The sequence below is a fragment of the Salmo trutta genome, chromosome 36 (assembly GCF_901001165.1).
Source record: "Salmo trutta chromosome 36, fSalTru1.1, whole genome shotgun sequence".
NCBI lineage: Eukaryota > Metazoa > Chordata > Actinopteri > Salmoniformes > Salmonidae > Salmo > Salmo trutta.
The window spans coordinates 28,007,258-28,034,180 of NC_042992.1; the positions used below are offsets into that span (position 1 = coordinate 28,007,258).

The following is a 26,923-nucleotide window of genomic DNA, read 5'->3' on the forward strand; positions in this document are numbered from 1 at the left end:
GAACCATGTAAATGCGTTTTGGTTTAAAGTAGGGTAAAAATGAGACAGGCTGTAGTCAAGTTGCAATAACATGCATGGAAGTGGTTCCCATGTCACATCTTCGTTTTTTAAAACTTTTTCCCTGAGTATTGGGACTCTGGATTCAGATCATGTTATGTAATTTCAGAAGCTGTGTTTTTAACAAAACCCATTTAGCTGACAGCCAAAAGCATTTCATCTACATAGAATAACAGGACAATTAAAGGTGAAGAATTTGTGAACCACTAATAAAATAGCCAGCATTAATTGTTGATGTGGGAAAATAACTTCTTCACTCCATCATTAATTACATGATTACATATTGCAGTCCCACTGTGAAACCCACTCACAAATACTGGTGAATTAGAAAAAGTGTTAATGCTCATAATTGCACATTACCACCACCAGCCAATTCCATGGGGCACTAGATAAATCTGAAAACGTTGCTTTCTACAAATACAGTGTATCTCTAATTCAGTATGTACAAATGTACCAGGGTCGTTCGTTCAATAAAACGCGTGTCTTTTGGGTCCATTTGATATGTTAAGTAGAAATTGTGCACCAACATTGTCACGACTCCTGCCGATGGTGACTCCTCTCCCTGTTCGGGTGGCGCTCGGCGGTCGTCGTCACCGGACAACTAGCTGTCACCGATCCCTTTTTCCTATTCTGTTGGTTTTGCCTTTATTTGTTGCACGTGTGTTCTATTTAGTTATTAGATGGGCTTGTTTCGTTCTTTCACACTGTGTGTTGTGTAGTGGAACGTGTTTTTGTATGAGACTGTATTTTGATTACGCCCTGTTGTATTTTGGGTGAATACTCTTTTTGGTGGTGCTTCTAATAAAGCACTATAGTAAACGCTCTTGTTTCCTGCGCCTGACTCCACACCCACGACGTCCAGCGTTACAAACATTGAATTTTAAAAGTCTGTTATAGTCAATGACTATTGACCACATGGACAAGGTAAAATATATGTATATATGTTTTCCTAATTTTAAGGTCAACTCTTTCATGTGAACTGAACTCTCATTTTAATATCGTGAAACTATTCCTTATTTTCATATTTTTTAAAAGAAACATTCAACATCTAATAGTCAAATCATAGCGTATAAGCAGGTGATCTGGTTCTACTATTTTTGGCCATTTTCTAGTATTTTGTGGTGGAAAACTGAGTGAGTCAAGCATGACTCATCAACCCTGTTACCCATAGATAGACAACATGAAACATTTCTAGCCTTTTTTAATCTTGCTTAAACTGCCCCTCCCTGTTGAATACAACAAGCTTCTATTTCCCTGTCAGGGGATTCATGGCTGATTTAAGATGAAATCATTAATATTGTTACTTTATTTGGTACTTAGAGCTGTAATATGTGTCACGTTCGTCGTAGGAATGAGCGGACTAAAATGCAGCGTGTGTGTCGTTCCAACAACAAACCGTGACGCAGAGGTGAAACATACACTGATTCAAAGATACAATCTCCCACAAACCCAGGTGGAAAAACCCCTACTTAAGTATGATCTCCAATTAGAGATAATGAGGACCAGCTGCCTCTAATTGGAGATCATCCCAAACAAAACCAACATCGAAATACAAAACTAGAACATGAACATAGAAATAGGTCACATAGAGAGAGAAAAAAACCCTGTCACGCCCTGACCTACTCTACCATAGAAAATAACATCTTTCTATTGTCAGGACGTGACAGTATGTAACTTTTGAAGTTACAAAATTCAAGTTATACATCTGTCATTCTCATAGAAAGCAAGTCTAAGAAGCGGTAGGTCTGTTCTATGTGCACTATTTCTATGCTTCTCGTTTTTAAGTTTTGTTTTTGTCTTTTACTCTCGGTTTTGTATACCAGCTTCAAACAGCTGAAAATACAAAATTTTTGTTAATGGAAAATATATTTCACAGCGGTTTACATTGCATTCAGAAAGTATTCAAACACCTTGACTTTTTCTACATTTTCTTATATTACAGCCCTATTCTAAAATATATATTTTTAAATATTTGAATTTACACACAATACCCCATGATGACAAAGTGAAAACAGGTTTTTAGAAATGTTTGCACATTTATTCAAAGTAAAAAAACAGAAATAACTTATTTACATAACTATTCAGACCCTTTGCTATGAGACTCGAAATTGAGATCAGGTGCATCCTGTTTCCACTGATCATCCTTTTTACAACTTGATTGGAGTCCACCTGTAGTAAATGGAATTGATTGGACATAATTTGGAAAGGCACACACCTGTCTATATACACAGTTGACAGTGCATTTCAGAGCAAAAACCAAGCCATGAGATTGAAGGAATTATCTGTAGAGCTCAGAGAAAGGATTGTGTCAGGGTACAGATCTGGGGAAGGGTACCAACACATTTCAGCAGCATTGAAGGTGTCCAAGAACACAGTGGCCTTCATCATTCTTAAATGGAAGAAGTTTGGAACCACCAAAACTCTTCATAGAGCTGGCCTCGTGGCCAAACTGAGCAGTCAGGGGAAAGGCCTTGGTCAGAGAGGTGACCAAGAACCCGATGGTCACTCTGATAGAGTTCTTCAGTTCCTCTGTGGAGATGGGAGAATCTTCCAAAAGGACAACCATCTCTGCAGCACTCCACCAATTAGGCCTTTAAGGTAGAGAGGCCAGACGGAAGCCACTCCTCAGTAAAAGGCACATGACAGCCCACTTGGAGTTTGTCAAAAGGCACCTAAAGACTCTCAGACCATGTGAAACAAGATTCTCTGGTCTGATGAAACCAAGATTGAACTCTTTTGCCTGAATGCCAAGAGTCACTTCTGGAGGAAACCTGGCACCATCCCTACAGTGCAGCATGGTGGTGGCAGCATCATGCTGTGAGGATATTTTTCAGCGACAGGGACTTGGAGACTAGTCAGGATCGAGGGAAAGATGAACGAAGCAGAGTACAGAGAGATCCTTAATGAAAACCTGCTCCAGAGCACTGGGCCAAAGGTTCACCTTCCAACAGAACAACAACCCTAAGCACACAGCCAAGACAACGCAGGAGTGGCTTCAGGACAATTCTCTGAATGTCCTTGAGTGGCCCAGCCAGAGCCCGGACTTGAACCCGATCGAACATCTCTGGAGAGAAAATAGCTGTGCAGTGACGCTCCCCATCTAACTAGACAGAGCTTGAGAGGATATGCAGAGATTAATGGGAGAAACTTCCCATATACAGGCGTGCCAAGCTTGTAGCGTCATACCCAAGAAGACTTGAGGCTGCAATCTCTGCCAAAGGCACTTCAACCAAATACATAAGCAAAAATGTCTAAAAACGTTTTTGGTTTGTCATTATGGGGTATTTGTATGTAGATTGTTGAGGGGAAAAACACATTTAATACATTTTTGAATAAGACTGTAATGTGGAAAAAGGTAAGGGGTCTGAATACTTTCCGAAAGCACTGTATATACTGTACTTCCATAAATGTTTTCAACTGATACCGGGGGACTTTCAGACATGTACGTGTTCATAAGAGCCTCTACTTTCCACAGAGGGATATTAGTTTGTAGCCCAAACTGTTCAGACGCTACAGACAGAAGTAAGCAGATTGGCTGTATCGACTTCAGGCGAGTCCAAAGACGCTTGTGGGGGTCGTACAGCAAAACGGGGAACACTGTGATCATGAAAAGTCTCATCAGAGGAATAATAGTTTGTTTGGACGCTACAGATTCTTTTTCTGCGAAGACCGAGTATTGGGATGTCTCATGATCTGAACAACACCACTAGCTCTGTCACATTTCACAGCAGATGCGGAGGTGCAACATCGGTGGATGCGGTGGATTGAGTTGTATCCAATGCAAAAAAACAAACATATCTCTAGCTTAGGCCTGATCATCGACAATGATGAGACAGTCTATAGGGAGGAGGTCAGAGACCTGGCCATATGGTGCCAGGACTACAACCTCTCCCTCAACGTGATCAAGACAAAGGAGATGATTGTGGACTACAGGAAAAGGAGGACCAAGCACACCCCCATTCTCATCGACGGGGCTGTAGTGGATCAGGTTGAGAGCTTGAAGTTCCTTGGTGTCCACATCACCAAGAAACTATCATGGTCCAAACACACTAAGACAGTAGTGAAGAGGACACGACAAAGCCTATTCTCCCTCAGGAGACTGAAAAGATTCTACAGCTGCACCATCGAGAGCATTCTGTCTGGTTGCATCACAGCCTGGTATGGCAACTGCTCGGCTTCTGTCCAAAAGGCACTACAGAGGGTAGTGCGTACGGCCAAGCTTCCTGCCACCCAGGACCTCTATACCAGGCGGTGTCAGAGGAAGACTCCAGCCACCCTAGTCATAGACTGTTCTCTCTGCTACTGCAGTCTAGGTCCAAAAGGCTTCTTAACAGATTTTAACCCCAAGCCATAAGACTTCTGAATAGCTAATCAAAGGGCTACCCAGACTCTTTGCATTACCCTCCACCCGCTACGCTCTGTTTATTGTCTATACATAGTTACTTTAACTCTAACTACTGTACATGTACATTTTACCTCAATTACCTTGACTAACCGGTGTCCCCGCACATTGACTCTGTACCGGTAACCCCTGTATATAGCCTCGCTATTGTTATTTTACTGCTGCTGTTTAATTATTTGTTACTTGTATTTTCAATTTTTTACTTAACACTTATTTTTTTAAAATCTGAATTGTAAGTTATGGGCTTGTAAGTAAGCATTTCACTGTAAGGTCTACACTTGTTGTATTCGACACGTTTGACAAATACAATTTGATTTGATTGGATTTAAACTGACACATTTTATAGGGATTATTTTGTTATGCTAATTAGATTTATCAAAAGGCACCGCATTGGTGGAACGACCCTCCAACTAATGTACAGGCTACAGAGTATTAACAGTTGTATCAACAAAGCCAATAGATGTATTCTTAGAGGCACAATTATAGGCATTTCATTCCGAAATTCATTAAATTATTGTTTTCCATACGCATTTCTTCATCATGAAACATGTTTCATGGTGCAGTTTGATTACAAATCTATTTAAATAATTAAACTATTCTATGCTTCCAGCACAATAGTATAATGAAATATTTTATAATATTTTGAACCTGACCAATACCAATACGGTCAAATTGTTGTTTGACATAATGTAGTGTATCATGTCAATGCATCACTTCAACAACAAAAGACTACAAACTGCAAGTGGGCACTTCTTATTTATCTGAGGTATAACCATGACTGTGAGCTACTGATGGTTTATAATATATCATTTGATTTGATTGACACATAAAAAGGCACAGAGAAGGAATGCAAAGCCGAATAGTAACCAACAGTATGCTTTCATAGTGGTGTATTTAAATCGACTCCTAACAAATACAATGGCTTGGGAACTGCAAGCATGCATGTACTAAACGAGAGCCTGCAGATACCCAGAAAAACAAAAACTATGTATTTGAATTGGTGCTACTGAACTGGAAGGCATTTACATACTTTTCACTTTGTAATCCAGTACACATCTTTTCGGGATATATGTTCTACATACCTATCTCAGGGTGTTGATGTCTCCCCTCCACCGGCACACTGACTGTCCTTCGGAGCAGCTTGGTGCGCTCACTGCGCTGAGAGCCTGAGCGACGCTCGCGCATTAGTAAAGGGTGAACCTATGGCAGGAACAGAGGGTCAGAGAGGTCAAAGTCAATTCGTCAGATTGTTCCTTGGTCACTCCACGCCCGTTCATCCCTCCTACTAGCACCTCCCCTACATACTGTAGAAATTACTGGTGTTGGGCACTAAAGCCTCACTTTCTTTAGCTGTTGTCCTGCAATAAAAAAGTGATTGCACAGGATCTTAAATAATTGAATTTATGCTAAATGGATAATTTCATTTATGCTAAATGATCATATCAAACCAGAGCATATGCTGTATAAGAAAAAGTTAGTTGTGTAACACTGCTACATGTTTTTATTATTTTATTTATGTCCATTTCATGGTGTAAAATGTTCAGTTACCTTCATATGACTTAATATATGTACAGCATTTAACATAATAAAGCTCAAAACTGAAAACCTCCCCTCCTGAAATCTAAACCTTTGAGAGTTGACTGTCTCAAGGACCAAGGGCATTTTCCAGCCACACTTAAAGTATAGGCTAAAACAACACATTCCCAATGTGGTTTACAGAGGTGAAAGGTCAAGTTCCTTTTGAACACGCAAAGCCTTACCCAGAAGCACTTTGTCTCTGTGTGACACAAATAGTTAACAAAGTGAATAGAAGGTTGGGATTAAAGCTACATTGTGGTATTTAATAAAACAATAAACTGCCATGTGTATCGGTATACAGCCTTTAGGATGGGGAGAGGGAAATGTAACCCTTCTCAAATTCATAGACAGCACAAACGCTTGACAGTCTGTGACATCTACATCATCGTTTAACACATTTAGAAAATGTACATTGTTTATGTTTTTGTTGCTTTTAAACAGTAGAGCCTTATGTCATTGTATACCTTATGTGGGTTATTATATAGAAAGAAGGTTGTGCTAAGCTCATGATGCATTTCTAAGTTATATTCTTCAGGAATTAATCTGTAAATAAATATCCATTCATTTAAATGACCATTGAACAGATTTCCAAATTCCAGACCATAGCTTTAACGTAATTCATTGTATTACTAACCATCAGTCTTGTGTCAATTACATTATGAAATTGTGACAGCGGAGGCAACTCAAGTCTCTTTAGCAACTATGTACACTTCAGAGATACAAATATCCCTTTAATATCAGTACTACTGACCTTGTATCTGAAAATATTCATTTATCATATACTGTAATTTACGGCGACCTCCAAAACCATGCAGCACATACTGTATTAAATGTCATATTTCATTTATGTCCCCTATCCTCTCTATAAACACTAGTACATTTTCCCAGATATTGCATTGAGTTCACATATTACATCTGACATATTGCACGGAGATCATTTTACTATACATAGTTGTTTGACATCATGAAATACCATTGAGAGAAAAGTAGATGGCTCAGCACAACCTCATTGAACTTGAAGAGCTGCTGTACATTATGTTTAGTGGGTTCTGTTGTTAGCTGGGGCAAAGAGACCTTGGCTAAGGGACAGTGAAAGGACAAGCGAGTGGTGTGAAATACCTTCTCCCACAGGTATTTCCACAGACAGGTGATGTGAGCCACCAGTGACATTGGCATTGTAATACTGTGTCATAGTAAGTAGCACAAAACACATAAAAAAGTGTAGCAATGGTAACGTTAGCAATGACAAATTGTCATCCCAATTGACTTAAGATCTATTAAGTTGAATCTAAGTTCAATTGCTTTTTTCCTTTATTCACTGGTATAGTCTTGCACAGATTTTTTAAATGCACTACCCCAGTACGTGCAGTGACTAAAACATATTGGGGATGTTTTGTATAACTATAATTAGTAATGAACTATAATCAATGTTAGTGCTATGTACTCAGATCAATAGATTAATAGATTAATCCCCCATCCCATCCACGCTAAAGGAAAAGGTAAGAGGGATTCCGCTCATTTTCATAGTAAACCCTAACCCTAAAACAATGATTACGATCATATAAGGTTCAATTTACAATAACAAAAAAGTGTCTCCCGGACACTTTTTGGAGGACTGGGGGGGGGGGTCTTTGCAAGACTACTGTAATTTAAATAGTACAATACCTCATTGTATTGTTGAATAATGTCTCCCTCCAGTGGCTAGTTTTGGGACATCAGCTCTCACATGTGGACTGCCCCATGTTGTATTAAGCTGCGTCTACCCAGAGCGGAAATATATTTATTTTTTCAATTAGCAACTGTTTTTGATTAATTACTTCAATCCACAAATTTGTCCACTTCCACTGTCCTAATCGAAACTAATAAAACACTGATATACTGCATTGCATCATCAATGCTTTAGCTTGTACTAATTTCATCAGTCTGTATATGTATGAGCTGTAAAATAGGACTTTCAAATGGGGGGGAAAGATAATACAAAAACAAATGTAAAAAAATGGTATGATACAATAACATGCTTGCTGTTCTTTACAACAGCAATTCCTTAAATATGTTCATAACCACTTGATGAGACACGTCTTATTAACAAAATAATTCAATAACCCCCACTTGGATCTAATGGAAACGTATAGAATTTAATAGAAACATAATTGAATAATTAAACAAAGCTAGGGATCTGATGTGGATCTCTATGGCTGCGTTTACCCAGGCAGCCCAATTCTGATATTTTTTTCACTAATTGGTCTTTTGATCAATCAGATCAGCTCAAAATGAGCTCTGATGTGAAAAGATCTGATTTGATAGGTCAAAAAGCAAAAAACTATTAGTGTTGGAAAAAGATCAAAATTGGGCTGCCCATACGACACCACATTCAATACAACCTGTCCTAACTGCCACTGCGGTACCTTGTTTCTCACCCCTGTCTCTCAATCCTAGACTGATAAAGACCTAGGTAGTCTGGTGTATGGACTCTCCAGTAGCGTTATAACATTTAAACACATCACCTTTAATAGGTAACAGAATAAAGTAGGACCTAGTCTGGATACTCAAATGATCTATATTAAACAAACTGTACCTTTATTGGTTAGGGACAACACTCCGATCCAAACAGGGGTTAGGTGCACCATACCCATATAGGTAAATACTTCAGAGATCAATGTGGACTCTCTAGTCTAGTCAATCAAATAGATTCACTGACCAATTAAGAGCTAGGGAGAAATGAAAATCAGCAGGACTGTGGTTGTGTTCCATGTCCTGCATGTGCTTGTCTCTTGTGAACAAGATGGAGGTATTCATCCTACCTCCTCCTGGTCAAACATGTAGCGCTGACTCCCAGTTCTCATCGAGCGACATGGGTTCCAACCCGGGGGATCATAAGCCAGGCCATTGGAAGGTGTCTGGGGCCGCGAGGACAAGGGGGAGGCACAAATTCCATCTAAGAATGAGATAAGAGGAATTTGTTAATTGAAACATTTTAACAAAAACTGGGATCAATAGCACAATTAACAGTGGTAGAGTGGCAGTGGCAGAAAAAATACAATTATTTTCTCCAGGAGGTAGCAGCAGAGTTTGCCGTAAATAGAGTTGGCAATCAGGGTTACGGATTGTCTTAAAAATAAAATAGACCTATCCTCAATTCATAAGCTTTCATGAGATAGAAAGACAGTGGTATCTATGTGCTGCCTCACGATACAGAAACTGGCTCCTGACCCAATGGGCTGTTCTGGATTGGACAAGGCTCACCAAAAATATTTAACTGATTTTAAATTGGGTGGTTCGAGCCCTGAATGCTGATTGGCTGAAGGCTGGGGTATACAGTGCATTCGGAAAGTATTCAGACCCCTTCCCTTTTCCACATTTCGTTACCTTACAGCCTTATTCTAAAATTGATTAAATACTTTTTTTACTCGTCAATCTACACACACAATACCACATAATAACAAAGCAAAAAAGTTTTATTTTTTTTGCCAATAAAATAATATATATATATATATATATATATATATATATATATATATTGCTCAAAAAAATAAAGGGAACACTTAAAAAACACATCCTAGATCTGAATGAAAGAAATAATCTTATTAAATACTTTTTTCTTTACATAGTTGAATGTGCTGACAACAAAATCACACAAAAATAATCAATGGAAATCCAATTTATCAACCCATGGAGGTCTGGATTTGGAGTCACACTCAAAATTAAAGTGGAAAACCACACTACAGGCTGATCCAACTTTGATGTTATGTCCTTAAAACAAGTCAAAATGAGGCTCAGTAGTGTGTGTGGCCTCCACGTGCCTGTATGACCTCCCTACAACGCCTGGGCATGCTCCTGATGAGGTGGCGGATGGTCTCCTGAGGGATCTCCTCCCAGACCTGGACTAAAGCATCAGCCAACTCCTGGACAGTCTGTGGTGCAACGTGGCGTTGGTGGATGGAGCGAGGCATGATGTCCCAGGTGTGCTCAATTAGATTCAGGTCTGGGGAACGGGCGGGCCAGTCCATAGCATCAATGCCTTCCTCTTGCAGGAACTGCTGACACACTCCAGCTACATGAGGTCTAGCATTGTCTTGCATTAGGAGGAACCCAGGCCAACCGCACCAGCATATGGTCTCACAAGGGGTCTGAGGATCTCATCTCGGTACCTAATGGCAGTCAGGCTACCTCTGGCGAGCACATGGAGGGCTGTGCGACCCCCCAAAGAAATGCCACCCCACACCATGACTGACCCATCGCCAAACCGGTCATGCTGGAGGATGTTGCAGGCAGCAGAACGTTCTCCACAGCGTCTCCAGACTCTGTCACGTCTGTCACGTGCTCAGTGTGAACCTGCTTTCATCTGTGAAGAGCACAGGGCGCCAGTGGCGAATTTGCCAATCTTGGTGTTCTCTGGCAAATGCCAAACGTCCTGCACTGTGTTGGGCTGTAAGCACAACCCCCACCTGTGGACGTCAGGCCCTCATACCACCCTCATGGAGTCTGTTTCTGACCGTTTGAGCAGATACATGCACATTTGTGGCCTACTGGAGGTCATTTTGCAGGGCTCTGGCAGTGCTTCTCCTGCTCCTCCTTGCACAAAGGTGGAGGTAGCGGTCCTGCTGCTGGGTTGTTGCCCTCCTACGGCCTCCTCCACGTCTCCTGATGTACTGGCCTGTCTCCTGGTAGCGCCTCCATGCTCTGGACACTACGCTGACAGACACAGCAAACCTTCTTGCCACAGCTCGCATTGATGTGCCATCCTGGATGAGCTGCACTACCTGAGCCACTTGTGTGGGTTGTAGACTCCGTCTCATGCTACCACTAGAGTGAAAGCACCGCCAGCATTCAAAAGTGACCAAAACATCAGCCAGGAAGTATAGGAACTGAGAAGTGGTCTGTGGTTACCACCTGCAGAACCACTCCTTTATTGGGGGTGTCTTGCTAATTGCCTAGAATTTCCACCTGTTGTCTATTCCATTTGCACAACAGCATGTGAAATGTATTGTCAATCAGTGTTGCTTCCTAAGTGGACAGTTTGATTTCACAGAAGTGTGATTGACTTGGAGTTACATTGTGTTGTTTAAGTGTTCCCTTTATTTTTGAGCAGTGTATATATATATATATTTTGTCACGTCCTGACCAGTAAAAGGGGTTGTTTGGTATTGTAGTTTGGTCAGGGCGTGGCAGGGGGTGTTTGTTTAGTGTGTTTCGGGTTTTTATGGGCAATGTTCTATGTTAGTATATTTCTATGTCTGTGTCTATTTAGTCTATGTCTATGTTCAGGGTTTTGGTTTGGCCTTCAATTAGAAGCAGCTGTTCTTCGTTGCTTTTAATTGGAGGCCATATTTAAGTAAGGGGTTTTTGTCACTGTGTTTGTGGGTAGTTGTTCCATCTGTAGCTGTGTGCCTCACAGGACTGTTTTTTGTCGTTGTTTTTGTTTAAGTCTTTTGTTTCGTTTCTTTAATAAATAAGAAGATGAGCATACACATTCCCGCTGCATTTTGGTCCCATCCTTACGACGAACGTGACATATATATATATATCTCTCTTATTTACATAAGTATTCAGACCCTTTGCTAAAAGACTCGAAATTGAGCTGAGGTGCATCCTGTTTCCATTTATCATCCCTGAGATGTTTCTACAACTTGATTGGAGTCCACCTGTGGTAAAGTAAATTGATTGGACATGATTTGGAAAGGGACACACCTGTCTATATAAGACCCCACAGTTCACAATGCATGTCAGAGCAATAACCAAGTCATGAGGTCGAAGGAATTGCCCGTAGAGCTCCGAGACAGGATTGTGTTGAGGCACAGTTCTGGGCAAGGGTACCAAAACATTTATGCAGCATTGAAGGTCCCCAAGAACACAGTGGCCACCGTCATTCTTAAATGGAAGAAGTTTGCAACCACCAAGACTCTTCCTAGAGCTGGCCGCCCAGTCAAACTGAGCAATCGGCGGAGAAGGGCCTTGGTCAGGGAGGTGACCAAGAACCCGATGGTCACTCTGACAGAGATCCAGAGTTCCTCTGTGTACAGCAGATGTGAGAACTCTCCAGAAGGACAACCATCTCTGCAGCACTCCACCAATCAGGCCTTTATGGCAGAGTGGCCAGACGGAAGTCACTCCTCAGTAAAAGGCACATGACAGCCCGCTTGGAGTTTGTGAAAAGGCACCCAAAGGACTCAGACCATGAGAAACAAGATTATCTGGTCTGATGAAACCAAGATTGAACTTTTTGGCCTGAATGCCAAGACTCACGTCTGGAGGAGACCTGGCACCATCCCTATGGTGAAGCGTGGTGGTGGCAGCATCATGCTGTGGGGATTCTTTCAGCGGCAGGGACTGGGAGACTAGTCACGATCGAGGGATGGATGAACAGAGCAAAGTACTGAGAGATCCTTGATGAAAACCTGCTCCAGAGCGCTCAGGACCTCAGACTGGGGCAAAGGTTCACCTTCAAACAGGACAATGACCCTACAGTGGTTATTCCTGTAAACGTTGCGTCATACAGCAGCACACTGCCGCAGAATTCTATGGCACATTATTTAAGTGTCAGCCATTGTTGCCATTAATGCTAGCTGGTGCTAGTTTGACCGCCAGAGGGCATCTTTGAGAAGCATTTGACAGTCTTTAATATTGGCCGTACTAGAGAATTTAAAACCTTTTTTTGTAAGAACATAGTATATGAGATTGATTTTAAGAAATTTAGAGTAATTCATTTGATTAATATTATGGTGTTTCTATTCCCAAAAAAAACGAAAAACTAAACCCTCAGGCTTTCCATTAGGAAAATATGATGATGTACAACATGACCGGTCGGGAGTAGGCTACAGTACTAAGAGCAAAATAATCCAAACATTTCCACACCCTAATTGTAGTCTAACCAATACCAAAACGGAGATTCAGTGAAAATAAAAATCTCATTAATTTATCAAGACCAGTCCACATGCTTGTCTAAGAGCAGCCCGATACGGTGTTGAAATAGTTGACCACACGTGGGTAGGCTATTGCTTCAAATCCTATTGCTTCTATCTTCAATATGCTTTAAATGCCACAGTGTCACAAATAATTGAACACACACAATTCTTAAAAATCTGAGAAGGGTTATAGGAGGTGATCTGCACTGCATATTAAACTGACATTCTTATTGCTATATTCCATGCGTATAACCTTTGTATGATGCCTTTAGTGAGAGGTCTCATGCTTTAATATTTAATAATTTCTGCCCTCTGAATTCATAATCATTTTATAAATAGGCCCATGTGCACCTTGATATTGGGGGTGCGCCATGCGGCCGTGCCTAATGGGGAAAGGGGGTGCACCATGCGGCCACGCCTAATGGGTAAACGGGGCGCAGCCCAGGCGACATGGAGATGCGGGGATCCGAGCTCGGGTGAGAGCCGAAGTCACCTTCCCGACCTTCCCGGCCCACAACCTCGCGCCAAGGGAAGGGAGAGGCAGAAGGCGTGGGCCTCCTACCCTACCCAGTCCTCAGAGAGTTTACTGTTTACCCATGCTTCATTGGTTTGTTTCGCTTGATGGCCCTCCGATCTGCACTTGTTAGATGACCCTCCTACCTAAAACCATTTTCTACGGTTATATATGTGTTCCCTTTCTTGTAGTGTATCTTGTTGCCCATTTTAATATTGTCCTGGGCTTATAGATCGAGTCAATCCTTCATCAGATGAACCGCAACATGGCGGCTAAAGCGATTTAATTCATGAATGCATTTGAACGTTTTAATATTGTGAGAAATAACATTACAGTTAACATTACAGTTACAGCAACTGGTAGTCTAAGCACACAATTGAACAAAATGGTAAGAGAACTGGTGAAGAAAGTTACCCCTCTACATACACATTTCTTTACCAGAATCTCTAAATGAAAATACTGGCAGATCCATAAAATGTCCTTGTACAGTAGTAGATCTAATTAAATGTAGAGGATTCTAAATGAATATCTATGGGTCTTTTACACAATTATAATGCAGTTTTAATTAAAACAAAAATGTTTAAAAAATGTATATGTTTATTAATTAAGAAGTCTTGCTTGTCTCAGAGCAGCGCGAAACGGTGCTGAAATAGTTGACCACACGTGGGTAGGCTATTGCTTGTTGCGGGGATCCCAATCACGGCCAAATGTGATACAGCCTGGATTCAAACCAGGGACTGTAGTGATGCCTTGCACTGAGATGCAGTACCTTAGACCGCTGCACCACTCGGGAGCCATGGCCAATATATATATATATATATATAGTTATAGTTATATTTATAGTTATATTTATATATTTATAGTTATATATTTATAGTTATATTTATAGTTATATTTATATATATATATATATATATATATATATATATATATATATATAAATATAACTATAACTACAGAACAGTAATAAACAAGAGAATTAACACATGGTTAATGTTCTGAAGAAGAAGAAAAAAATATATATTTATAATTAACACATGGTTAATGTTCTGAAGAAAAAAAAAATATATATATATTTATAATTAACACATGGTTAATGTTATTAACACATGGTTAACTAACACATGGTTAATGTTCTGAAGAAAAAAAAATATATATATATATATATTTTTTTTTCTCAGAACATTAACCATGTGTTAATTCTCTTGTTTATTACTGTTCTGTAGTTTCGACCCAATGATTTTTCTGACAAACAAAGACCTTTGGGCCCTGCAGGCGCAGGCATGGATCAAAGCTGCTGAGAGTGTTTTAATCATTATTTTATTAACGAAATCATGAAGATCTTGATGAAGAAGCCTCATTTGCCTCGGGATTCATCCCAGTTGGTATTCTGTGGAACCATGCATTCTTTTGTCCAGCCCTTTGTCCACTGATCTCCAAGGATGGTTGTCGGCATGGTTGTATGCTCTGCAAAAACACATTCACGTTTTTAGTACACAATTATTGATTTTATTACACAGTATGCCTACACACTGATAGGCTATAAACATGTTTTTAAAAGAAAATGCACTGAAACCAAAATACCTTTAGTTTTCTAAAATAATCATCTGCATGTTTGCCTGGCATGGATTGTGACTCCATCTCGTTTCTCGTCCTCTTCATCTCCGCCAATGCCGCATGACTTTCCACCAATGACATGACTCGCCACCAATAATTACATTTAGAGGATTGGAGGATTCTAAATGACTATCTAAGGGGCATTTTTCGTTAGAGCAAATCTGATCTGTGAGAATATCTAAGGGGCGGCAGGTAGCCTAGTTATATAATTAATAGGCAGGGTTAATAATAAAAATAGCTTTGTTTTAAAAAATAACGATATTTTGGAGATGATTTCGTTTCAAATAACCAAAAGTGAACGATTGTAATCTGAATAAAGGAAAAATGCCCATTCTTGAACATGGGTTGAGATATTCTTACTCATTTGAAAATAAAGCCAGTTTGTTATTTAGAATGATTCATTTCTGTTTTTAGAGGGAAGAGAAATCAAAGCCCACTGTGCCTATTTTTGGGAAAATCATCAGTCCACATGTCAAGTGAAATTCCCCCATTGTATTTACCCAAGTTTTCTCTTATCTCCAGGACCACCGACAGTTTTTGTTGTTGTTGCCTGATGCAGGACATTTAAGTTCAGACTACTGATAGATCAGCGTTCTAACTCCCCCTTGTGATAGTGTGGTGCAATGACAGAATGCCACCATCTACCACAAACAGTCGCAGTATAAGCTCGTAACTTTTAATTGAGGAACCACGGTAAGCACACAGCCAAGACAACGCAGGAGTGGCTTCAGGACAAGTCTCTGAATGTCCTTGAGTGGGTCAGCCAGAGTCCAGACTTGAACCTGATCAAACATCTTTGAATGAATGGGAGAAACTCCCCAAATACAGTTGTGCCAAGCTTGTAGCGTCATGCCCTAGAAGACTCAAGGCTGTAATCGCTGCCAAAGGTGCTTCAACAAAGTACTGAGAAAAGGGTCTGAATACTTATGTAAATATGATATGTATATTTTTTATACATTTGCAAAAAAATCTTAAAACCTCTTTTTGCTTTGTCACTATGGGGTAGTGTGTGTAGATGTATGAGGGGAAAAACTATTTTAGTTTAATCCATTTTAGAGTAAGGCTTTAACGTAACAAAATGTGGGAAAAGTCAAGGGGTCTGAATACTTTCCGAATGAGCCGTATCAGACCATATACCACTGATATGACAATTGTTTTTACTGCTCTAATTACGCCGATAACCAGTTTATAATAGTAATAAGGCACCTCGTGTGTTTGTGGTATATTTCCACAAGAACTGTATCCAGCACTCGGCGTTAAGTTGTGCATAAGAACAGCCCTTAGCCCTGGTATCTTGGCCATACCCACACCCCTTCATTCCTTATTGCTTAAATATTCGGAAACAAAAATAAACATGTAAAGTGTTGGTCCCATGTTTCATGAGCTGAAATAAAAGGTCCCAGAAATGTTCTATACACACAAAAAGTGCAGCGTAGCCTAGTGGTTAGAGCATTGGACTAGTAACCGAAAGGTTGCAAGTTCAAATCCCTGAGCTGCCAAGGTACAAATCTGTCATTCTGCTCCTGAGCAAGGCATTTAACCCACTGTTCCTAGGCCATCATTGAAAATAAGAATTTGTTTTTAACTGACTTGCCTAATAAAATAAACATTTCTATCAAATTTTGTGCACAGACTTGTTTACATCCCTGTTAGTGAGCATTTCTCCCTAGCCAAGATAAACCCTCCACCTGACAGGTGTGGCACATCAATAAGCTGATTAAACAGCATGATCATTACACAGGTGCACCTTGTGCTGGGGACAATAAAAGGCCACTCTAAAATGCACAGCTTTGTCACACAACAAAATTACCACAAATTGTGTTTTGAGGGAGCGTGCAATTGACTGCAGGAATGTCCACCAGAGCTTTTACCAGAGATTTGAATGAATGTTAATTTCTTTACCAAAAGCCCCCTCCAATGTCATTTTAAAGAATTTGACACTACATCTAACCGGCTTCACAACCGCAGACCACGTGAAACCCTGCCAGCCCAGGACCTCAACATCCAGCTTCTTCACCGACGAGCTTGTCGGAGACCAGCCACCCAGACATCTGATGAAACTCTGGGCTTGCACAACGAAATAATTTCTGCTGTCAGAAACCGTCTCAGGGAAGCTCATCTGCTTGCTCGACGTCCTCACCAGGGTCTTGACCTGACTGCTGTTTGGCGTCGTAACTGACTTCAGGGGGCAAATAATCACTTTCGATGGCCACTGGCACGCTGGAGAAGTGTGCTCTTCATGGATGAATCCCAGTTTCAACAGTGCCCGGCAGATGGCAGACAGTGTGTATGGCGCTGTGTGGGAAAGTGGTTTGCTGATGTCAACATTGTGAACAGAGTGCCCCATGGTGGCAGTGGGGTTATGGTATGGGCAGGCATAAGCTACGGACAATGAACATAATTGCATTTTATCAATGGCAATTTGAATGCACAGAGATACCGTAACGAGTTCCCGAGGCCCATTGTTATGCCATTCATCTGCCACCATCACCTCATGTTTCAGCATATTAATGCATTGCTCCATGTCGCAATTCCTGGAAGATGAAAATGTCCCAGTTCTTCCATGGCCTGCATACTCACCAGACATGTCACCCATTGAGCATGTTTGGGATGCTCTGGATCAACGTGTACAACAGCATGTTACAGTTCCCGCCAATAACCAGCAGCTTTGCACAGCCATTGTTGCATGATGCTTTTATATTTTTGTTCAGTGCATATAATAAGTTGTATAAGCAGTATTCTTCACATACCAATTTGTAAAAAGGATAAATAGTGCACCTTTAACGTTAACCAATAGGCCTGTATGTACCTGACCAGTGTGATGCTCGCGACATATCACATGGGCTTATGCCCAAATCTAGGAGACAGGGATGCACAACGAAACTAACATTAACATTAATAAAACAGACATACTCTTGCATATTGTATTTGGCAATATAGCAAACCTAATGATTTTTTATGGAAAGGTATGTGACATTTCATTTTAGTTTTAATTCTCCGTTGGTCGGATGACAATGATAAAAATAGAATAGAGAACCATTTCTATAATTTGCCCATGCATTCATTGTGCTGGGAGGACAGCCAAGCAACACAATTATTAGCCTCCTACTTGGAGGAAGGTGATTTACAATCCCAGTTCAACGAGACTGCAATACTGTATACAACTTGACTGTGTTATATTTTGTGCACTGTTAAAGTTGCACCTCCAGAAATAGAGAGAGTGCACAGGAAGCAAAAATTCAGCTCTATCGATGTCACTTCCGCAACACCCACTCCCTCACTCTCTCTAACTCACACACACACACGCCCCCAGCTCATCGCCATGGCAACTGAGTAAAGAATAGACCGTAAGGGACTGCTGGAGGGACAGATGATCTGCAAAGGATAGAGCGAGAGATTCCAAGCAGAATGAAAAGAAAAATGGAAAGAGGAAAATGGGTGAGGAGGATAGGACTAGCGTTCCACATGAGAAGAAGAGAAGAGAACATCTGATAGAACTAGCTACCTAAAGGGGAAATGGAGGTTTGTGAATCATTGACAACACAGTGGAAAACGTGGAAGAGAGATATAGTAGGGGTAGGAACTGAAGGAAAGGAGGGCACTATTTTTTAAGAGAAGCCCCCACTTTTTCTCCATGGTAACCCTGACACACGAGGAATAGTGACTAGTCCCCTCCCATTCTTGTCCTCTATAGTCTTTAAATGTACAATTTCACATGCACTATGAGGAGGCCTTGCAGATCCAAAAAGTAGGAAGTATATATTCCACCACTGTAGTTTTGTGTGGGCTTTTGATAACCTTGACCACTACACACAGGAAACATTGGTCTGCTTCATAGTCACAATCATATTTTCTCCTTATGGCTCACCCCTCCCCCTCTCTCTTTACCCATCTGTCCCTATTTCCTTCCCTTTCCTCCCCTTCGCTCCCTGTATTTCACTGTCTCCCACACTCTCTATTTTCTCTGTCATGCAATGAGAATGCTGCCTGAGCCAGTATGACCTGAATTGAACAAGTCTACAGTGCATCCTTCTCTCTACCTTTCCTTTAAGTCTGTGTTTATCAATACATTCAATACAGGGGCGTGCACAATTTCATTATACCACAGCACTTAACATACCTGATTCAACTAAAGGTCAAATAAAAATGTACACACCGTGATGTTCCCACAGGAATGGATTGAAAAAGCAAAGAGAGGAAATTATGCTCTGTCAAAAGCATTAAAACCAGGCCATAGACAACATTTTTTAAGTGAGAAACACTGCTTTAAGTAATCACTGATCTAATACAGTTGTATACGTGTAAGCAAGGGTTCCATTACTAAACTCTCATCTATTCAGTCATAACATATCGATTACTTCAAGGAGAAATTAAGAAAGATGCATTTGTAAAGTAGCAGAATGGGTTGCACTGTATTCATAGGCCAGTAGGGGATACTACCTTTGGGAACACACACAATTCTCAGGGAATTCGGTAACACCAAATGAAGTTGCTTTTATACATGTGTAGTAACACTGTAATTACACTAGTAACAACGTATTAACATTTTGTTACTTAATACTAAGGTAAATTGCATAGCAATATATTGAGTAATTGCACAACCGAAACAGCTCAAATCCATTACTATCCAGTTAAGGAACAATTATGTTGTACAATGTTGTTACTGTAGTAGCTTCCGCATTGTATTTAGGGTAACTTAATATAAAGTGTTATCAAGAAGTCAGATTCCAATTCACACTTTTGAATGCGTGTATCTATCTGTATGTCGAGGCTGTCATTTCAGCACCATTCCGCTGTCCTTAAGTGCTGCCCAGTGTCTAGGGAGTTCAAACCATTTCAGCACCACAGTGATGTCCTTAAGTGCTGCCCAGTGTCTAGGGAGTTCAAACCATTTCAGCACCACAGTGATGTCCTTAAGTGCTGCCCAGTGTCTAGGGAGTTCAAACCATTTCAGCACCACAGTGATGTCCTTAAGTGCTGCCCAGTGTCTACGGAGTTCAAACCATTTCAGCACCACAGTGATGTCCTTAAGTGCTGCCCAGTGTCTAGGGAGTTCAAACCATTTCAGCACCACAGTGATGTCCTTAAGTGCTGCCCAGTGTCTACGGAGTTCAAACCATTTCAGCACCACAATGATGTCCTTAAGTGCTGCCCAGTGTCTAGGGAGTTTGAACCGTTTCAGCACCACAGCACTGTCCACACTGCTCTCACAGACTCACACCCACACCTGAGAACAATTGATCTACTTCAAATCACGACCATGGTCAAATCCACTACTAACGCTAATGGGGTATGATGTAGAAGTCCTCCTTTACAGTCATCAATGGAAATTCGTGCCAAAAAAGTCCTCATGTTCAATCTTAAACAGATCAACCGACCAAGGCTGGAATTCAAATCAAATCCAATTGTATTTGTCAAATGTGCCGAATACAACAGGTGTAGTAGACCTTACAGTGAAATGCTTACTTACAAGCCCTTAACCAACAATGCAGTTAAAGATACCTAAAAAAATAATAAATAAATAAAAGTAACAAATAATTAAAGAGCAGCAGTAAAATAACAATAGCGAGGCAATATACAGGGGGTACCGGTACAGAGTCAATGTGCGGGGGCACCGGTTAGTCGAGGTAATTGAGGTAATATGTACACGTAGGTAGAGTTATTAAAGTGACTATGCATAGATAATAACAGAGAGTAGCAGCAGCGTGGGGGGAGCAATGCAAATAGTATGGGTAGCCATTTGATTAGATGTTCAGGAGTCTTATGGCTTGAGGGTAGAAGCTGTTTAGAAGCCTCTTGGACCTAGACTTGGCGCTCCGATACCGCTTACCGTGCAGTAGCAGAGAGATCAGTCTATGACTAAGGTGGCTGGGGTCTTTGCCAATTTTTAGGGCCTTCCTCTAACTCAGAGGTCCTGGATGGCAGGAAGCTTGGCCCCAGTGATGTACTGGGCCGTACGCACTACCCTCTGTAGTGCCTTACGGTCGGAAGCCAAGCAGTTGCCATACCAGGCAGTGATGTAACCCATCAGGTTGCTCTCGATGGTGCAGCTGTAGAACCTTTTGAGGATCTGAGGACCCATGCCAAATCTTTTCAGTCTCCTGAGGGGGAATAGGTTTTGTTGTGCTCTCTTCACGACTGAAATAAAAGCCATATTACAACATGTGTTGTGATAATTGTGTTGTTTGCTTTATAACCTGTTAGCTCATATGCCTTGAGACCTTGATATAAAGGCCTAAGGCCGAGACAGTAAGAAATTCAACCACACCTTTGTTTCATCACAAAAACGGAGAGCGACCTCTGTCCAGTGAAGTCCACAAAGCATATTGCATGTAACAAACTGTCACATGACCTACAGAATGATTTAATGTTTCTGACATTTTTGGACTACTAAACAATTTAGAACTATGGAGACTTACTGCAAGTCACAAAGAAAACAGGAGCTGCATCCACTATTCCAACACCATTTCAACTTCAACATCATCAAATTACCTCTGCTAAGTCTAAAACAGTGAAAACTAAAAGATACCAAAAACAATTTAGGCTAAATATGATGTAGCTGTCCATGGTTCTGATTTGTGTGTGTGTGTGTTCGTTTGTGCAAAGTAGAAAAACATGTTGACTCACCCTACTTGTAGAGAAATACCAATGCCTTCCTCCTCTCTTTCATGTTTGCCACGCCCTGATCTGTTTCACCTGTCTTGTGCTTGTCTCCACCCCCTACCTGGTGTCTCCTATTTTCCCCATTATCCCTTGTGTATTTATACCTGCGTTTTCTCTTTGTCTGTTGCCAGTTTGTCTTGTCAGGTCTTACCAGCGTGTTTTCCCGTTTTCCTGTTTTTCAAGTTTTTGTTTCCTAGTTTTCCCGGTTCTGACCATTCTGCCTGCCCTGACCCTAGCCTGCCTGGCGTCTGTACCTGCCTGACTCTGATCTGATTACGAACCTTTGCCTGTCCTCGACCTGCCCTTTACCTGACCCTGTGTTATAATAAATCATCTGAGAACTGTACTATCCGCCTCCTGTGTCTGCATCTGGGTCATATCCTGAGTCGTGAAAGTACGAACCATGACTGATCCAGCAGACTCAGACCAGCTCCACAATGCTGTCTCCCTGCAAGGAGCCACCATTGGGAGACATGAGGAGCTACTTCAGAACCTTATGGAGGGACTCCATACCTTGGAGGAACGCCATGACCATATGTTCAACTCATTACCGGAGCAAGCCACAACGGAAACCTCCTGGGCGCTCAGTAACCTTGCTACTAGCGATGCTTCTCCCCAGCCTATCCTGGCTCCCCGAGAACTCTGCTTAACTCCTCCAGAACGCTATGCTGGAGATCCTGGAACCTGCCGGGCGTTTCTCTCCCAGTGCGCCCTCATCTTTGAGCTAAAGACCTCTTCGTTCCCTTCGGATCGGTCAAAGATAGCATATTTTCTAACGCTGATGTCTGGAAGGGCGCTCGCTTGGGCTACAGCGGTGTGGGATCAACAATCCACCGTTTGCCTTAGTCTGGAGGATTTTGTGGTGGAGGTAATGAAGGTGTACAATTCCCCTGTGTCTGGGAGGGAGGCGGCTTGGAAGCTACTTTGTATGCGTTAAGACTCCCACAGTGTGGCAGACTACGTGGTAGACTTTCGCACGCTGGCCTGCCGAGAGTGCCTGGAACCTGGAGTCTCTGTTCGATACCTTCCTTCATGGATTATCGGAGGAAATCAAAGATGAACTCGCAGCCCGGGAGTTACCCAGGGACCTTGACTCCCTCATAGCCTTGACAATAAGGATCGATGGGCGCCTGCGGGAACGCAGGAGGGAGAGGAGATCTGTTCTCAGCCACACTCGCTCGTCCACGGTTTCACCCTCACCTCCGAAGAACCTCGGAAGTCCCCGACGCCTGCATTCCTGAGAGAATTCGAAATCACCCGAGCCCCTTCGAGGATCATCTGTGACTGCCGGCTCATCTTCTCCTGAGCCCATGCAACTGGGCAGGGCTATATTGTCTCCTAGTGAACGTTTACGCAGGCTAAGCTCCAACAGTTGCTTGTATTGTGGTACTACAAGACATTACATTTCCACCTGTCCAGTAAAAAGATCAGGCTCATCAGTAAGTATGGGTACACTTGTGGGTCATACAGGGAGTCTCCAAACTCCTATTCTCGTACTCCTCTCTACACTATCCTGCTGTGAGGTGACTGGTCTAAATCTCTCCGGGTGCTCATTGACTCTGGGGCTGACGAGAGCTTCATGGACACAAGCCTGATATCTCAGCTGGGTATCTTTACTCAGCCCCTCTCCATTCCCATGGACGCCAGAGCTTTGGTTGGACGCTCCATTGGCAGGGCCACTCACAGTACGGTGCCCATTAACCTGCGAGTGTCGGGTAACCACAGTGAGTCTGTACAGTTTCTACTAATTGAATCTCCTCATGCACCTGTGGTTTTGGGATTTTCATGGCTCCAGAGGCACAACCCCCTGATCGACTGGGCTACTGGTCCTATACTGGGTTGGAGCCCATTTTGCCACGCACATTGCCTTAAGGCGGCTCAGCCTGCCCTGGGACGTCCTTCTGCGGGCTTGAGTAAAGCCTAAGATCTCTCCTCCGTACCTGCGAAGCACAAGGACCTCCGGGAGGTTTTCAACAAGGCTCGCACCACATCCCTTCCATTGCTCTATTGACCTCTTCCCGGGCACCACACCACCTCGAGGGTGGCTTTATCCCCTGTCTGTCCAGGACCATGGAGGTATAAATTGAGGACTCTCTAGCTGCCGGGATCATGCGGCCTTCAGCCTCATGCATCCTGTGCCCATGTATCGACTACCGGGGCCTCAATGACATCACTGTTAAGAATCGTTACCCGCTACCTCTCCTCGGATTTCGAGCCTCTGCAGGGGGGTGACCATCTTTTCGAAGTTGGACCTTTGGAATGCCTACCACCTGGTTCGGAAACGGAAAGGAGACGAGTGGAAGACAGCCAGCCTTCAACACGGCTAGCGGACACTACGAGTACATGGTTATGCCATTTGGTATGACCAACGCTCCCGCAGTGTTCCAGGCCCTTGTCAAATCAAATCAAACTTTCTTTGCCGAATACAACAAGTGTAGACCTTATGGTGAAATGCTTACTTACAAGACCTAAACCAACAGTGCAGTTCAAGAAGAGTTAAGAAAAACTATTTACCAAATAAACTAATGTAAAAAAAATTATAAAAAGTAACACAATAACATAACAAAAACTAGGCTATATACAGGGGGTACCGAGTCAGTGTGCGGGGGTACAGGTTAGTTGAGGTAATTTGTACATGTAGGTAGAGGTGAAGTGACAATGCATAGATAATAAACAGCGAGTAGCAGCAGTGTACAAAACAAATGGGGGGGGGTCAATGTAATAGTCCGGTGGCCATTTGATTAATTGTTCAGCAGTCTTATGGCTTGGGGGTAGATGCTGTTAAGGAGCCTTTTGGTCCTAGACTTGGCGCTCCGGTACCGTTTGCTGTGCGGGAGCAGAGAAAACAGTCTATGATTTGGGTGACTGGAGTCTCTAGACAATTTTATGGGCTTTCCTCTTACATCACCTATTATATAGGTCCTGGTCCAGGAAGCTTGGCCTCAGTGATGTGCTGGGCCGTACGCACTAGCCTCTGTAGCGCCTTATGGTCAGATGCCAGGCGGTGATGCAACCGGTCAGGATGCTATCAATGGTGCAGCAGTATAACTTTTTGAGGATCTGGGGACCCATGCCAAATCTTTTCAGTCTCCTGAGGGGGAAAATGTTTTGTTGTGCCCTCTTCACGACTGTCTTGGTGTGTTTGGACCATGACAGTTCGTTGATGATGTGGACACCAAGGTACTTGAAACTCTCGACCCGCTCAACTACAGCCCTGTTGATGTTAATGGGGACCTGTTTGGCCCACCTTTTCCGGTAGTCCACGATCAGTTCCTTTGTCTTGCTCACATTGAGGGAGAGGTTGATGTCCTGGCACCACACTGCAGGTTCTCTGACCTCCTCCCTATAGCGTGTCTCATCATTGTCGGTGATCAGGCCTACCACTGTTGTGTCATCAGAAAACGTAATAATAGTGCTGGAGTCGTGTTTGGCCACGCAGTCATGGGTGAACAGGGAGTACAGGGAGAACAGGGAGTACAGGGAGAACGATCGCCTTACGGCAAGGATAGCTGTGCTGCAAGCCCAGCTTCAGACGCAATCGTTAGGCAAGGGTAATTTCAGTGTAGGAAAGGATGAAACAGCGTCTGTGGCACCAGCAAGTACAGATAGTAACGTTAGTATAAACCCCCTCGCACGGTCCCCGCAGCCGGACATCTTTCTCATGGTTTCTGGAGGGAAATGCTGTAGGAATGCTCAACCGGTGTCGCTTATTCAGCCGACAGAAACTTTCAACCGGTTCTCCCCGTTAAGCGAGTCGGAGTCGGAGGCCGAGACTTCTCTGGTCTCTGCTCCTCCCGTTGTGGGGTCTGAAACGCCGACGGCTCCCACCATTAGCTCTGACAAATTGAAAACCCTAGTCATTGGCGACTCCATTACCCGCAGTATTAGACTTAAAACTAATCATCCAGCGATCATACACTGTTTACCAGGGGGCAGGGCTACCGACGTTAAGGCTAATCTAAAGACGGTGCTGGCTAAAGCTAAAACTGGCGAGTGTAGAGAGTATAGAGATATTGTTATCCACGTCGGCACCAACGATGTTAGGATGAAACAGTCAGAGGTCACCAAGCGCAACATAGCTTCAGCATGTAAATCAGCTAGAAAGATGTGTCGGCATCGATTAATTGTCTCTGGCCCCCTCCCAGTTAGGGGGAGTGATGAGCTCTACAGCAGAGTCTCACAACTCAATCGCTGGATGAAAACTGTTTTCTGCCCCTCCCAAAAGATAGAATTTGTAGATAACTGGCCCTCTTTCTGGGATTCACCCACAAACAGGACCAAGCCTGGCCTGCTGAGGAGTGACGGACTCCATCCTAGCTGGAGGGGTGCTCTCATCCTATCTACGAACATAGACAGGGCTCTAACTCCTCTAGCTCCACAATGAAATAGGGTGCAGGCCAGGCAACAGGCTGTTAGCCAGCCTGCCAGCTTAGTGGAGTCTGCCACTAGCACAGTTAGCGTAGTCAGCTCAGCTTTCCCCATTGAGACCGTGTCTGTGCCTCGATCTAGGTTGGGCAAAATTAAAAATGGCGGTGTTCGCTTCAGTAATCTTACTAGTATAAAGACCTCCTCCATTCCTGCCATTATTGAAAGAGATTGTGATACTTCACATCTCAAAATTGGGTTACTTAATGTTAGATCCCTCACTTCCAAGGCAGTTATAGTCAATGAACTAATCACTGATCATAATCTTGATGTGATTGACCTGACTGAAACATGGCTTAAGCCTGATGAATTTACTGTGCTAAATGAGGCCTCACCCCCTGGTTACACTAGTGACCATACCCCCCGTGCATCCGGCAAAGGCGGAGGTGTTGCTAACATTTACGATAGCAAATTTCAATTTACAAAAAAAAAAACAATGACGTTTTCGTCTTTTGAGCTTCTAGTCATGAAATCTATGCAGCCTACTCAATCACTTTTTATAGCTACTGTTTACAGGCCTCCTGGGCCATATGCAGTGTTCCTTACTGAGTTCCCTGAATTCCTATCGGATCTTGTAGTCATAGCAGATAATATTCTAATTTTTGGTGACTTTAACATTCACATGGAAAAGTCCACAGACCCACTCCAAAAGGCTTTCGGAGCCATCATCGACTCAGTGGGTTTTGTCCAACATGTCTCTGGACCTACTCACTGCCACAGTCATACTCTGGACCTAGTTTTGTCCCATGGAATAAATGTTGTGGA

General features: G+C 42.5%; 1 protein-coding gene across 3 annotated transcripts in view; it reads right to left on the reverse strand.

The window, feature by feature from the left end:
• LOC115175774 (ras/Rap GTPase-activating protein SynGAP) overlaps positions 1-26,923 on the reverse strand; it is a 110,963-nt gene that overhangs the window by 60,870 nt on the left and 23,170 nt on the right. For all 3 annotated transcript variants that reach the window (XM_029735259.1, XM_029735261.1, XM_029735263.1), the window contains exons 2-3: positions 8,839-8,972; positions 5,542-5,659 (exon numbers count right to left, since the gene is read on the reverse strand). In XM_029735259.1, the coding sequence (XP_029591119.1) occupies positions 5,542-5,659; positions 8,839-8,972 (252 nt within the window). The remainder of the gene's footprint in view (positions 1-5,541; positions 5,660-8,838; positions 8,973-26,923) is intronic.